Source organism: Oncorhynchus kisutch, linkage group LG13 (assembly GCF_002021735.2).
Source record: "Oncorhynchus kisutch isolate 150728-3 linkage group LG13, Okis_V2, whole genome shotgun sequence".
Lineage (NCBI taxonomy): Eukaryota > Metazoa > Chordata > Actinopteri > Salmoniformes > Salmonidae > Oncorhynchus > Oncorhynchus kisutch.
In genome coordinates this window covers 13,025,538-13,040,358 of record NC_034186.2, presented here as the reverse complement: position 1 = coordinate 13,040,358, position 14,821 = coordinate 13,025,538, and the positions used below count along the sequence as shown (strand labels likewise).

The following is a 14,821-nucleotide window of genomic DNA, read 5'->3' as shown; positions in this document are numbered from 1 at the left end:
TTACACACTACACACTGTCTGTCATTACACACTACACACTGTCTGGCATTACACACTACACACTGTCTGGCATTACACACTGTCTGTCATTACAAACTCACACTGTCTGGCATTACACACTGTCTGTCATTACACACTACACACTGTCTGTCATCACACACTGTCTGTCATTACAAACTCGCACTGTCTGTCATTACAAACTCCCACAGTCTTTCATTACAAACTCACACTGTCTGTCACTACACACTGTCTGTCATTACACACTACACACTGTGTGTCATTACACACTGTCTGTCATTACAAACGCACACTGTCTGTCATTACAGTAACTGTCTGTGCTTCTACACCTGCATTGCTTGCTGTTTGGGGTTTTAGGCTGGGTTTCTGTACAGCACTTTGAGATATCAGCTGATGTACGAAGGGCTATATAAATAAATTTGATTTGAAATTTGATTACACACTGTCTGTCATTACAAACTCACACTGTCTGGCATTACACACTGTCTGGCATTACACACTACACACTGTCTGTCATTATACACTGTCTGTCATTACACACTACACACTGTCTGTCATTACACACTACACACTGTCTGTCATTACACACTGTCTGTCATTACACACTACACACTGTGTGTCATTACACACTCACACTGTCTGTCATTACAAACTCACACTGTCTGTCACCACACACTGTCTGTCACTACACACTGTCTGTCACTACACACTACACACTGTCTGTCATTACACACTGTCTGTCATTACACACTGTCTGTCACTACACACTGTCTGTCATTACACACTGTCTGTCATTACACACTGTCTGTCATTACACACTACACACTGTCTGTCATTACAACATCACGCTGTCTGTCATTACACACCGTCTGTCATTACAAACTCACACTGTCTGTCATTACAAACTCACACTGTCTGTCATTACAAACTCACACTGTCTGTCATTACAACCTCACACTGTCTGTCATTACACACTGTCTGTCATTACAACCTCACACTGTCTGTCATTACACACTGTCTGTCATTACACACTCACACTGTCTGTCACAGGTAGAGAGAGGGGGAGTGGGAAGAAGGAATATGTAATGGGAGAGTGTACCTCAGCACTAAGGACACATTTTGATACACACAGTCTGAAAGCCACTTACAGTGGTGGGAGAGGTTAGCGTTCTCTCTCTGCATGTTGTTGGGCAGTAGAGGGGGTGTGGAAGTGGAGCGGGGGCCCGAGGTGGAGGGAGGGGTCCTCCACAAAGCTGTTGTTCTGGGGGGAGGAGGAGGGGAGGATGTCGAAGGAACTGCGGTCGACCGTGTGGCTGTGGTTGGTTCTGTAGTGGTGGAGGTGGTTTTAGTAGCACCTGTGGTTGGATTGGTAGTTGTGGTTGCTGGGGTGGTGGTTGTGGTAGGAGTTGCAGTGGTAGTGCTGGTGGCTGTGGTCGGAGCTGATGTGGTTGTCTTGGGTTTGACTGCAAGGAGAGAAGAGATCAAACAGAGATACTAGAGTTATCAGGCTGGCAGATCAACTGACAGCACAGACAAGTCTTTCCTTGTAAACAGACAGCGAGCACTCCATAGTTTACATGGACAGACATCAACAGAAGTGGGTCTGAACTACTCAAAACTGCCTTCTCTGCACTTAAAGTCATAACATGCTTGTAGAGCACAGACAGAGGGAATACATCCGTTTGAAGTTATTCAGTTTCTATTTATTCTGAGTGAGTGAGTGAGAGTGTGTACACCCTCCCCTTTCTGGTACAGAGGATCTGCAGTGCAGGGAGGCTGCCTGGTGGCCTGTGTTCATCCCTCATCCCTCTCTCTTTCTGGGGACAGCACTGCGACAACCCACCTGTGTACCTCCAGACACAGAGTCTCCAGAGGGAGGAGAGGACAAGAATGGAACAGCCATACAATAGACACAGAGCGTTCCCAAGGGAGGACAGGACAGGAATGGAACAGCCAGAGAGATAATGGAGGTCATTATAGGGCTCAGATTGACAGTGAGCAAGGGCTAATTGAGAATGAGATTAATTGGCAAGTGGAACATTGAAATGGATCTGTTATCGTGTGGGAGAGGAGTCAAATGGGAAAGAGTGTAACACGTTTTAAACAGTTTACATACGGCACAGTGGGGAAGGGAAAGAGTGTAACACGTTTTAAACAGTTTACCTACAGCACAGTGGGGAAGGGAAAGGGTGTAACACGTTTTAAACAGTTTACATACGGCACAGTGGGGAAGGGAAAGGGTGTAACACGTTTTAAACAGTTTACATACGGCACAGTGGGGAAGGGAAAGGGTGTAACACGTTTTAAAACAGTTTACATACGGCACAGTGGGGAAGGGAAAGGGTGTAACACGTTTTAAACAGTTTACATACGGAACAGTGGGGAAGGGAAAGGGTGTAACACGTTTTAAACAGTTTACATACGGCACAGTGGGGAAGGGAGAGGGTGTAACACGTTTTAAACAGTTTACATACGGAACAGTGGGGAAGGGAAAGAGTGTAACACGTTTTAAACAGTTTACATACGGCACAGTGGGGAAGGGAGAGGGTGTAACACGTTTTAAACAGTTTACATACGGCACAGTGGGGAAGGGAAAGAGTGTAACACGTTTTAAACAGTTTACCTACGGCACAGTGGGGAAGGGAAAGGGTGTAACACGTTTTAAACATTTTACCTATGGCACATCGTCTCATGCCTGGTCCCAGCTCCATGCCGTCCGGGCAGGCACAGGTGTACTTGGGGGAGTGGTCAGTGATCTGGGGGGCTTTAAGACACAGGTACTCACAACCTCCGTTAGGTAGACTGCCCATGTTACAGCTGTCTGGAGCTAGACAGGAAGAGACAACAGAGACATATCACACAGTAATACGACTGTCAGGCACTCAACATGTATTCATAATACTCATTGACTAAATATTATTGTTACTGTACAAAGACATGGTTGGAAAGCCTCTCTATGTTTCCTAAAATAAGATTAAATATTATGTCCAAAAGCTAGCAGTGCTAAGGTACATAACAGAACATCTCCCTTCCCTCCTTCCAACCATAAAAGGCTGCACACACCTCGCTAGATCTAAAACTGACTTTAAAATGCCTCCTGTTCTCCTAACTGTGCTTCCAGGAACTAGAGAAACAGCGCTTTTATGTCCCCAACTCTGCAGAGGAGATGGGTGGGAGGAGGCCGATACTAAGGAATGGGATATGTGCTGTTATACAAGAGGATGTTGCAAACACTGCAGAGATGTTGCAATACTCCTCTTCCCTCAGTTCTTCTGGAGATAGACGTACCACTACCACAGAAACTCAGCTTCAAAGTTCAGCTCACATGACAAAGAAAATAACACAAAAAGAAAAGCTGAGAAGGAAAGCAAAGAAAGTCTTCCTGAAATGTGTAGATTTAAAAAAGCCTTAGAACAGGATGTGATCTTAGAACAGGATGTGATTTTAGAACAGGATGTGATCTTAGAACAGGATATGGAAATAGAACCATTTAAAATCAAACCCGATCTGTAGGTGAATGAAAATAGGAGAGACAGAGAGAGTGAGAGAGACAGAGAGAGAGATACAGAGAGATACAGAGAGAGAGAGAGACAGAGAGTGAGAGAGAGAGAGTGAGAGAGAGACAGAGAGGGAGAGAGAGAGAGACAGAGAGAGAGAGACAGAGAGAGAGATACAGAGAGAGAGAGAGACAGAGAGCGAGAGAGAGAGTGAGAGAGAGACAGAGAGCGAGAGAGAGAGAGAGAGAGAGAGAGAGAGAGAGAGAGAGAGAGAGAGAGAGAGAGAGAGAGAGAGAGAGAGAAACATAGGAGCGATAGAAATACAGAGCATTGAGAAAGAGCGACAGCGAGAGAGATAGAGACAGAGACTGACAGAGAGGGAGAGGCTGACAGAGAGACAGCTAGAGAGGCTGACAGAGAGACAGCTAGAGAGACTGACAGAGTGGGAGACACTGACAGAGAGACAGCTAGAGAGACTGACAGAGAGGGAGACACTGACAGAGAGACAGCTAGAGAGACTGACAGACAGACAGCTAGAGAGGCTGACAGAGAGACAGCTAGAGAGACTGACAGAGAGACAGCTAGAGAGACTGACAGAGGGGGAGAGTGTCAAAGCAAGACAGAGAGAATAGGGTAATGAAACCTGCAGAAGTAGCACTATGATGGATATTTAACTTTAGAGATGCGTGAGAAACCAAGGTTGTGTCTGAAAAGACAACCTATTCCCTCTATAGTGCACTACTTTTGACCAGGACAAATACATAGGTGTCACACCCTGACCATAGTTTGCTTTGTATGTTTCTATGTTTTGTTTGGTCAGGGTGTGATCTGAGTGGGCATTCTATGTTATGTGTCTAGTTTGTCTGTTTCTGTGTTTGGCCTGATATGGTTCTCAATCAGAGGCAGGTGTTAGTCATTGTCTCTGATTGGGAACCATATTTAGGTAGCCTGTTTGGTGTTGGGTTTTGTGGGTGATTGTCTCCTGTGTCAGTGTTTGTGCCACACGGGACTGTTTCTGGTTTACACGGTTGTTGTTTTTGTAGTTTATTCATGTATAGTTTTCTTATTAAAAACAAACATGAATTTCAACCACGCTGCATTTTGGTCCTCCTCTCCTTCGACGGAAGAATCCCGTGACAGAATCACCCACCACAACAGGACCAAGCGGCGTGGTGACAGGCAGCGGCAGCAGGAGCAGCGCGAGGAGTACTGGACATGGGAGGATGAGTTGGATGGAAAAGGACCCTGGGCACAGCCTGGAGAATATCGCTGCCCCAAAGAAGAGCTGGAGGCGGTGAAGGCGGAGAGGCGCTGGTATGAGGAGGCAGCATGGCGGCGTGGATGGAAGCGCGAGAGTCAGCCCCAAAAATGTATTGGGGGGGGCACACAGGAAGTGTGGCGAATCCAGGTAGGAGACCTGCGCCAACAGCTTTCCAATTCATCCCACAGGTGTTCAAGAAAAGCCATTTCTGTATAGACTTTGCTTTGCGCACAGGACATTGTCATGCTGAAACAGGAAAGGGCCTTCTCCAAACTGTTACCACAAAGTTGGGAGCACAGAATCATCTATAATGTCATTGTATGCTGTAGTGTTAAGATTTCCCTTCACTGGAACTAAGGAGCTTAGACCGAACCATGAAAAACAGCCCCAGACCATTATTCCTCCTCCACCAAACTTTACAGCATTTGAGGCAGGTAGAGTTCTCCTTGCATCCGCCAAACCCAGATTAGTCCGTCAGACTGCCAGATGGTGAAGCATAATTTATCACTCCAGAGAACGCATTTCCACTGCTCCAGAGTCCAATGGCGGTGAGATTTACACCACTCCAGCCGACGCTTGGCATTGAGCATGGTGATCTTATGCTTGTGTGTGGCTGCTCAGCCATGGAAACCCATTTCATGAAGTTCCCGACGAACAGTTCTTATGCTGACATTGCTTCCAGAGGCAGTTTGGAACTCGGTAGTGAGTGCTGCAACCGAGGACAAACGAGCTACGACAAACTTGGAAAGCTGGCATCCTATGACGGTGCCATGTTGAAACTCACTGAGTTCTTCAGTAAGGCCATTCTACTGCCAGTGTTTGTCTATGTAGATTGCATGTCTGTGTGCTCAATTTTATACACCTGTCAGCAACGGGTGTGACTGAAATAGCCAAATCCACTCATTTGAAGGGGTGAACACATGCTTTTGCATATATAGTGTATTTTCCAGTGTCGCAGACAGACACACACATTAATATTGACACTTGACCCATTTCTCTCAGGAAAAATAACATACAGGTAGTGTTCCTGTGTTCTATCAAAAAACACTCAAAAATAAATACTGTGTGTATGAGCATGTATGTGTGTACATATACATGTCTGTCTCTCACCTTTGGGTTGGCGTAGTTCGTGGAACACCACAACATCTAGAGGGTTATTGAGGTGTTCTGCTAGCGTAGCCACATCGTGTCCTGTTAGCCTGTTAGCGCTGTAAATAGCCTCATCCTCCAGGTCTGTCCAGTACACACGGTCCTGCAGGGAGACATGGGGATGGTTCAGTCCTCAACCCACAACACATAAGCAGTTGTTTTCTATGACGTGTGAGGCAGCGAGACAGGAGGCTGTGCAATCACAGTAAGTCAGGAGAGACCATATCAAGATATGACATTACAGTAAGTGAGCTGGAGAATAATATATATAATATATCCAATCTGCAGACAGATTGGCCGTTATTGTTGTCATTGTCAATACACAGGCAGATCGCTCAAGAGTGACTTCGAAATTGGACGTCTAACCACGTCCTGAGGACATCGGGAAAAGTTGGCTTGAGTTTTGTTCAATACAATCTAATCCTAACACTAAACATGTTGGATACATTCTCCCACCAAAATCTACAGTTTTAAGTAGCCTATCACACTTTGTGGAGCACCACAACATCTAGAGGGCTATTGAGGTGTTCTGCTAGCGTAGCCACATCATGTCCTGTCACCAGACACTGAAGGAGGTCCTTTCCAGCAGGTATAAGGGAACACCAGCGGTTGACATTGACCTCCATCAGTACATTTAACACAATGTAATGGCTTTTCTCCACTCATCACCAGTGGGGCAATATTCAGCAGCAGTCCACAGGGACCCAGACCAACCCTAGACATAAGACCTCTATTTACAACTTTTCATTACTTTCTGTCTATCGCCCTCTTTCTCTTTCCCTCAACTCGCCTCTCTCTCTCATCTAATGCCTTCTTATCAGCCTGTCCTCCAGTGATACCATAGCAGCATGAGCGGAGGCTGAGGTGATAGTTCCATGGTTGCTACGGCAACCTTAGATCCATCTGCTACCACGAGCAAACATGAAACGAGGTGTGAGAGGAGCGACAGAGAGAAATTTAGATGAAGATAGAGCGAGAAGAGGGAAACAGAGAGGGAGAGAAGAGATAGAGAGCTAGATCGAGACAAAGAGACAAATAGACAGAGAGAGAATAAGATTGTGATCGAGATATAAACAGAGAGAGATCATGATCGAGAAGTAGACAGAGAGAGATCGTGATAGAGAGATAGACAGAGAAAGAGATCGTGATAGTGAGATAGACAGAGAGAGAGAGACAGAGAGATCGTAATCGAGAAATGAACAGAGTGAGATTGTGATCGAGAGATAGACAGCGAGCTATCGAGAGAGCTATACAGAGAGAGAGCGATAGAGACACACACACAGAGAGAGAAAGAGAGGGAGAGAGACAGACAGACAGACAGACAGTCCTAACAATGGCAGTCAAACACCCAAGCAGAAAATCACATTGTAGGATTTTTAATGAATTTATTTGCAAATTATGGTGGAAAATAATTATTTGGTCACCTACAAACAAGCAAGATTTCTGGCTCTCACAGACCTGTAACTTCTTCTTTAAGAGGCTCCTCTGTCCTCCACTCGTTACCTGTATTAATGGCACCTGTTTGAACTTGTTATCAGTATAAAAGACACCTGTCAGCAACCTCAAACAGTCACACTCCAAACTCCACTATGGCCGAGACCAAAGAGCTGTCAAAGGACACCAGAAACAAAATTGTAGACCTGCACTAGGCTAGGAAGACTGAATCTTCAATAGGTAAGCAGCTTGGTTTGAAGAAATCAACTGTGGGAGCAATTATTAGGAAATGGAAGACATACAAGACCACTGATAATCTCCCTCGATCTGGGGCTCCACGCAAGATCTCACCCCGTGGGGTCAAAATGATCACAAGAACAGTGAGCAAAAATCCCAGAACCACACAGGGGGACCTAGTGAATGACCTGCAGAGAGCTGGGACCAAAGTAACAAAGCCTACCATCAGTAACACACTACGCCGCCAGGGACTCAAATCCTGCAGTGCCAGTACATGTCCAGGCCGTCTGAAGTTTGCTAGAGAGCATTTGGATGATCCAGAAGAAGATTGGGAGAATGTCATATGGTCAGATGAAACCAAAATATAACTTTTTGGTAAAAACTCAACTCGTTGTGTTTGGAGGACAAAGAATGCTGAGTTGCATCCATAGAACACCATACCTACTCTGAAGCATGGGGGTGGAAACATCATGCTTTGGGGCTGTTTTTCTGCAAAGGGACCAGGAAGACTGATCCGTGTAAAGGAAAGAATGAATGGGGCCATGTATCGTGAGATTTTGAGTGAAAACCTCCTTCCATCAACAAGGGCATTGAAGATTAAATGTGGCTGGGTCTTTCAGCATGACAATGATCCAAACACACCGCCCGGGCAACGAAGGAGTGGCTTCGTAAGAAGCATTTCAAGGTCCTGGAGTGACCTAGTCAGTCTCCAGATCTCAACCCCATAGAAAATCTTTGGAGGGAGTTGAAAGTCCGTGTTGCCCAGCAACAGCCCCAAAACATCACTGCTCTAGAGGAGATCTGCATGGAGGAATGGGCCAAAATACCAGCAACAGTGTGTGAAAACCTTGTGAAGACTTACAGAAAACGTTTGACCTCTGTCATTGCCAACAACGGGTATGTAACAAAGTATTGAGAAACTTTTGTTATTGACCAAATACTTATTTTCCACCATAATTGGCAAATAAATTCATAAAAAATCCTACAATGTGATTTTCTGGATTTTTTTCTCTCAATTTGTCTCATAGTTGAAGTGTACCTATGATGAAAATTACAGGCCTCTCTCATCATTTTAAGTGGGAGAACTTGCACAATTGGTGGCTGACTAAATACTTTTTTGCCCCACTGTAGATCTTCTGCACAGATTCTGTCAGACCTGGGCCCTAACAGTAAATCTCAGTAAGACCAAAATAATGGTGTTCCAAAAAAGGTCCAGTCACCAGGACCACAAATACAAGTTCCATCTAGACACCGTTGCCCTAGAGCACACAAAAAACTATACATACCTCGGCCTAAACATCAGCGCCACAGGTAACTTCCACAAAGCTGTGGACAATCTGAGATACAAGGCAAGGGCCTTCTGTGCCATCAAAAGGAACATAAAATTCAACATACCAATCAGGACCTGGGAAAAAAAATACTTAAATCAGTTATAGAACCCATTGCCCTTTATGGTTGTGAGGTCTGGGGTCCACTCACCAACCAAGAATTCACAAAATACGCCAAACACCAAATTGAGACTCTGCATACAGAATTCTGCAAAAACATCCTGTGTACAACGTATAACACCAAATAATGCATGCAGAGCAGAATCAGACCGATACCCACTAATTATCAAAATCCAGAAAGGAACATCAAATTCTACAACCACCTAAAAGGAAGCGATTCCATAACAAAGTCATCACCTACAGAGAGATGAACCTGGAGAAGAGTCCCCTAAGTAAGCTGGTCCTGGGGCTCTGTTCACAAACACACCCCACAGAGCCCCAGGACAGCAACACAATTAGACCCAACCAAATCATGAGAAAACAAAAAGATAATCACTTGACACATTGGCAATAATTAACATAAAAACAGAGCAAACTAGAATGCTATTTGGCCCTGGACATAGAGTGCACAGTGGCAGAATACCTGACCACTGTGACTATGCACAGACTCAGTGAGCATAGCCTTGCTATTGAGAAAGTCCGCTGTAGGCAGACCTGGCTCATAAGACAAGACAGGCTCTGTACTCACAAAATGAGGTGGAAACTGAGCTGCACTTCCTAACCTCCTGCCAAATGTATATATATATTTCTTTACCCCTTTTTCTCCCCAATTTCGTGGTATCCACTTGGTAGTTACAGTCTTGTCTCATCGCTGCAACTTCCGTACAGACTCGGGAGAGGCGAAGGTCGAGAGCCGTGTGTCCTCCAAAACACAACCCAACCAAGGTGCACTGCTTCTTGCCACAATGCCCACTTAACCCGGAAGCCAGCTGCACCAATGTGTTGGAGGAAACACTGTACACCTGGCGGCCGTGTCAGCGTGCACTGTGCCCGTTCCGCCACAGGAGTCGCTAGTGCAATGGGACAAGGACATCCCTGGGGGCCAAACCCTCCCCTAACCCTAACATTCAAAGGCCATTTTCTCAAAAGTGAGGTTTCAAGTTTATCAACTCTCAAAGCATAATTACTTTCCCATTGTTCCTCAAATGCAGTGTCTGATATACCATTTTGTAGCTCTGTGTCTCAATTTGAAATGCTGCTACATAAGACCGAATCATGGCGGTCGGTCACAAATATCATATCATGGCTAAATACAGTGTTGTAATGATGTGCAAATAGTTAAAGTACTCTCTCTCCATCCGCCTCTCTCTCCATCCGCCTCTCTCTCTCTCTCCATCCCCCTCTCTCTATCCAGCCGCCTCTCAACTCTCCATCCCCCTCTCTCTATCCAGCCGCCTCTCAACTCTCCATCCGCCTCTCTCTCTCTCCATCCCCCTCTCTCTCTCCATCCGCCTCTCTCTCTCCATCCGCCTCTCTCTCTCCATCCGCCTCTCTCTCTCCATCCGCCTCTCTCTCTCCATCCGCCTCTCTCTCTCCATCCGCCTCTCTCTCTCCATCCCCCTCTCTCTCTCCATCCGCCTCTCTCTCTCTCCATCCGCCTCTCTCTCTCTCTCCGCCTCTCTCTATCCAGCCGCCTCTCAACTCTCCATCCCCCTCTCTCTATCCAGCCGCCTCTCAACTCTCCATCCCCCTCTCTCTCTCCATCCGCCTCTCTCTCTCTCCATCCCCCTCTCTCTCTCCATCCGCCTCTCTCTCTCTATCCCCCTCTCTCTCTCCATCCACCTCTCTCTCTCTCCGCCTCTCTCTATCCAGCCGCCTCTCAACTCTCCATCCCCCTCTCTCTATCCAGCCGCCTCTCAACTCTCCATCCCCCTCTCTCTCTCCATCCGCCTCTCTCTCTCTCCATCCCCCTTTCTCTCCATCCGCCTCTCTCTCTCCATCCCCCCTTTCTCTCCATCCGCCTCTCTCTCTCCATCCCCCCCTCTCTCTCCATCCGCCTCTCTCGCTCTCTCTCTCCATCCCCCTCTTTCGCTCCATCCACCTCTCTCTACACCCCCATTTCTCTCCATCCGCCTCTCTCTACATCCCCCTCTTTCTCTCATCCACCTCTTTCTCTCATCCACCTCTCTCTCTACATCCCCCTCTTTCTCTCCATCCGCCTCTCTCTCTACATCCCCCTCTTTCTCTCATCCATCTCTCTCTCTCCACCCCCCTTTCACTCCATCCGCCTCTCTCTCTCCATCCCCCCCTTTCTCTCCACCCCCCTTTCTCTCCATCCGCCTCTCTCTCTCCATCCCCCTCTTCCTCTCCATTCGCCTCTCTCTCTCTCTTTCTCATCCCCCCCTTCTCTCCATCTGCCTCTCTCTCTCTCCATCCCCCTCTTTCTCTCCATCGGCCTCTCTCTCTCTCCATCCCCCTTTCTCTCCATCCCCACTTCCTCTCCTTCCGCCTCTCTCTCTCTCTCCATCCCCCCTTTCTCTTCATCCGCCTCTCTCTCTCTATCCCCCTCTTCCACTCCATCTGCCTCTCTCTCTCTCATCCCCCTCTTCCTCTCCATCCGCCTCTCTCTATCCCCACCCCCCTCTTCCTCTCCATCCGCTTCTCTCTCTCTCATCCCCTTCTTTCTCTCCATCCACCTCTTTCTCTCCATCCGCCTCTCTCTCTCTTCATCCCCCTTTCTCTCCATCCCCACTTCCTCTCCTTCCGCCTCTCTCTCTCTCCATCCCACCTTTCTCTCCATCCGCCTCTCTCTCTCTCCATCCCCCTCTTCCTCTCCATCTGCCTCTCTCTCATCCCCCTCTTCCTCTCCATCCGCCTCTCTCTCTCCCCACCCCCTCTTCCTCTCCATCCGCTTCTCTCTCTCTCATCCCCTTCTTTCTCTCCATCCGCCCCTCTCTCTCTCATCCCCCTCTTTCTCTCCATCCGCCTCTCTCTCTCTCATCCCCCTCTTTCTCTCCATCCGCCTCTCTCTCTCTCCATCCGCCTCTCTCTCTCTCCAGCCCCCTCTTCCTCTCCATTCGCCTCTCTCTCTCTCTCTCTCACCATCCCCCTCTTCCTCTCCATCCGCCTCTCTCTCTCTCTCTCTCTCTCCATCCGCCTCTCTCTCTCTCCATCCCCCTCTTCCTCTCCATCCGCCTCTCTCTCTCTCTCTCTCCATCCGCCTCTCTCTCTCTCCATCCCCCTCTTCCTCTCCATTCGCCTCTCTCTCTCCATCCCCCTCTTCCTCTCCATTCGCCTCTCTCTCTCCATCCCCCTCTTCCTCTCCATTCGCCTCTCTCTCATTCCTCTCTCGCCTTCACTCCCTTCCTCCTTCCAACTCCTTCTGTTCGTTTATAGGGCACAGATACTGCATTGCAGCCGTGTACAGACACCACTCTGGACCTAACAGTGAGATCAAGGTGGGTCTTTCAAATCTGCAGGCTTAACCCCTGAGACGGCCAAATCTCCCAGGCTCTTAACCCTGATCAGTCCTTAACATTACCTACCCTGACACTCCACAACTCAACACTGGTCCTGGATCAGCTCAGCTCTGCTCATACTTGTCTATTCATGACATTACTTATAGTCATGTAATGAATAGACATCGTCCCTATAGGAAAGGTGCAATGAGCTGTAAGGTAGGGCTGATATCCATTGTGCAGGGTGTCAGCTAGATGACAGTGAAGTCTAAGCCTGGAGGGTTACGGGTTCTTTCAGATAAGCCATCTAGACCAGGGGTGCATTCACACGCCCACAATAGCAGATTAGGGAAGAGGTATTGCACTCATCTGCCGTACATTATCTCCAATCCACCCCTGTACAACACCTGTCAGTCTGTCACCCTACCCTGTCTAACTGTCTGCCCTCATTCAGCCCTCATTTGCACTCCATCTAATCAGTCAGCCCCGACACAGTGCCTTGCGAAAGTATTCGGCCCCCTTGAACTTTGCGACCTTTTGCCACATTTCAGGCTTCAAACATAAAGATATAAAACTGTATTTTTTTGTGAAGAATCAACAACAAGTGGGACACAATCATGAAGTGGAACGACATTTATTGGATATTTCAGACTTTTTTAACAAATCAAAAACTCTCTCCAGAAGTTCAGTGAGGATCTCTGAATGATCCAATGTTGACCTAAATGACTAATGATGATAAATACAATCCACCTGTGTGTAATCAAGTCTCCGTATAAATGCACCTGCACTGTGATAGTCTCAGAGGTCCGTTAAAAGCGCAGAGAGCATCATGAAGAACAAGGAACACACCAGGCAGGTCCGAGATACTGTTGTGAAGAAGTTTAAAGCCGGATTTGGATACAAAAAGATTTCCCAAGCTTTAAACATCCCAAGGAGCACTGTGCAAGCGATAATATTGAAATGGAAGGAGTATCAGACCACTGCAAATCTACCAAGACCTGGCCGTCCCGCTAAACTTTCAGCTCATACAAGGAGAAGACTGATCAGAGATGCAGCCAAGAGGCCCATGATCACTCTGGATGAACTGCAGAGATCTACAGCTGAGGTGAGAGACTCTGTCCATAGGACAACAATCAGTCGTATATTGCACAAATCTGGCCTTTATGGAAGAGTGGCAAGAAGAAAGCCATTTCTTAAAGATATCCATAAAAAGTGTTGTTTAAAGTTTGCCACAAGCCACCTGGGAGACACACCAAACATGTGGAAGAAGGTGCTCTGGTCAGGTGAAACCAAAATTGAACTTTTTGGCAACAATGCAAAACGTTATGTTTGGCGTAAAAGCAACACAGCTCATCACCCTGAACACACCATCCCCACTGGCAAACATGGTGGTGGCAGCATCATGGTTTGGGCCTGCTTTTCTTCAGCAGGGACAGGGAAGATGGTTAAAATTGATGGGAAGATGGATGGAGCCAAATACAGGACCATTCTGGAAGAAAACCTGATGGAGTCTGCAAAAGACCTGAGACTGGGACGGAGATTTGTCTTCCAACAAGACAATGATCCAAAACATAAAGCAAAATCTACAATGGAATGGTTCAAAAATAAACATATCCAGGTGTTAGAATGGCCAAGTCAAAGTCCAGACCTGAATCCAATCGAGAATCTGTGGAAAGAACTGAAAACTGCTGTTCACAAATGCTCTCCATCCAACCTCACTGAGCTCGAGCTGTTTTGCAAGGAGGAATGGGAAAAATGTTTAGTCTCTCGATGTGCAAAACTGATAGAGACATACCCCAAGCGACTTACAGCTGTAATCGCAGCAAAAGGTGGCGCTACAAAGTATTAACTTAAGGGGGCTGAATAATTTTGCACGCCCAATTTTTCAGTTTTTGATTTGTTAAAAAAGTTTGAAATATCCAATAAATGTCGTTCCACTTCATGATTGTGTCCCACTTGTTGTTGATTCTTCACAAAAAAATACAGTTTTATATCTTTATGTTTGAAGCCTGAAATGTGGCAAAAGGTCGCAAAGTTCAAGGGGGCCGAATACTTTCGCAAGGCACTGTATGAGTCCCTCACAGCCCATCTACCCAGAGTCAACCCAGCCCCAATACCTCTCTCCAACCCCAACCCACTCACTCCCTCTCTCCAACCCCAACCCACTCACTCCCTCTCTCCAACCCCAACCCACTCACTCCCTCTCTCCATCCCAGCCCTGCCCCACTCCCTCTCTCCATCCCAGCCCTGCCCCACTCCCTCTCTCCATCCCAGCCCTGCCCCACTCCCTCTCTCCATCCCAGCCCAGCCCCACTCACTCTCTCCATCCCAGCCCAGCCCCACTCCTTCTCTCCAGCCCAGGCTAGTCCCACTCCCTCTCTCCAGCCCAGGCTAGTCCCACTCCCTCTCTCCAGCCCAGCCCCACTCCCTCTCTCCAGCCCAGCCCCACTCCCTCTCTCCAGCCCAACCCCACTCCCTCTCTCCAGCCCAACCCCACTC

General features: G+C 47.3%; 1 protein-coding gene across 1 annotated transcript in view; it reads right to left on the bottom strand.

Moving 5' to 3' along the window:
* The window catches only part of LOC109903044 (low-density lipoprotein receptor-related protein 8-like), a 344,351-nt gene that overhangs the window by 18,761 nt on the left and 310,769 nt on the right, over positions 1-14,821 (bottom strand). The window contains 3 exon segments of the mRNA XM_031785602.1: positions 1,167-1,481; positions 2,693-2,845; positions 5,887-6,028. Of these exon segments, the coding sequence (XP_031641462.1) occupies positions 1,167-1,481; positions 2,693-2,845; positions 5,887-6,028 (610 nt within the window).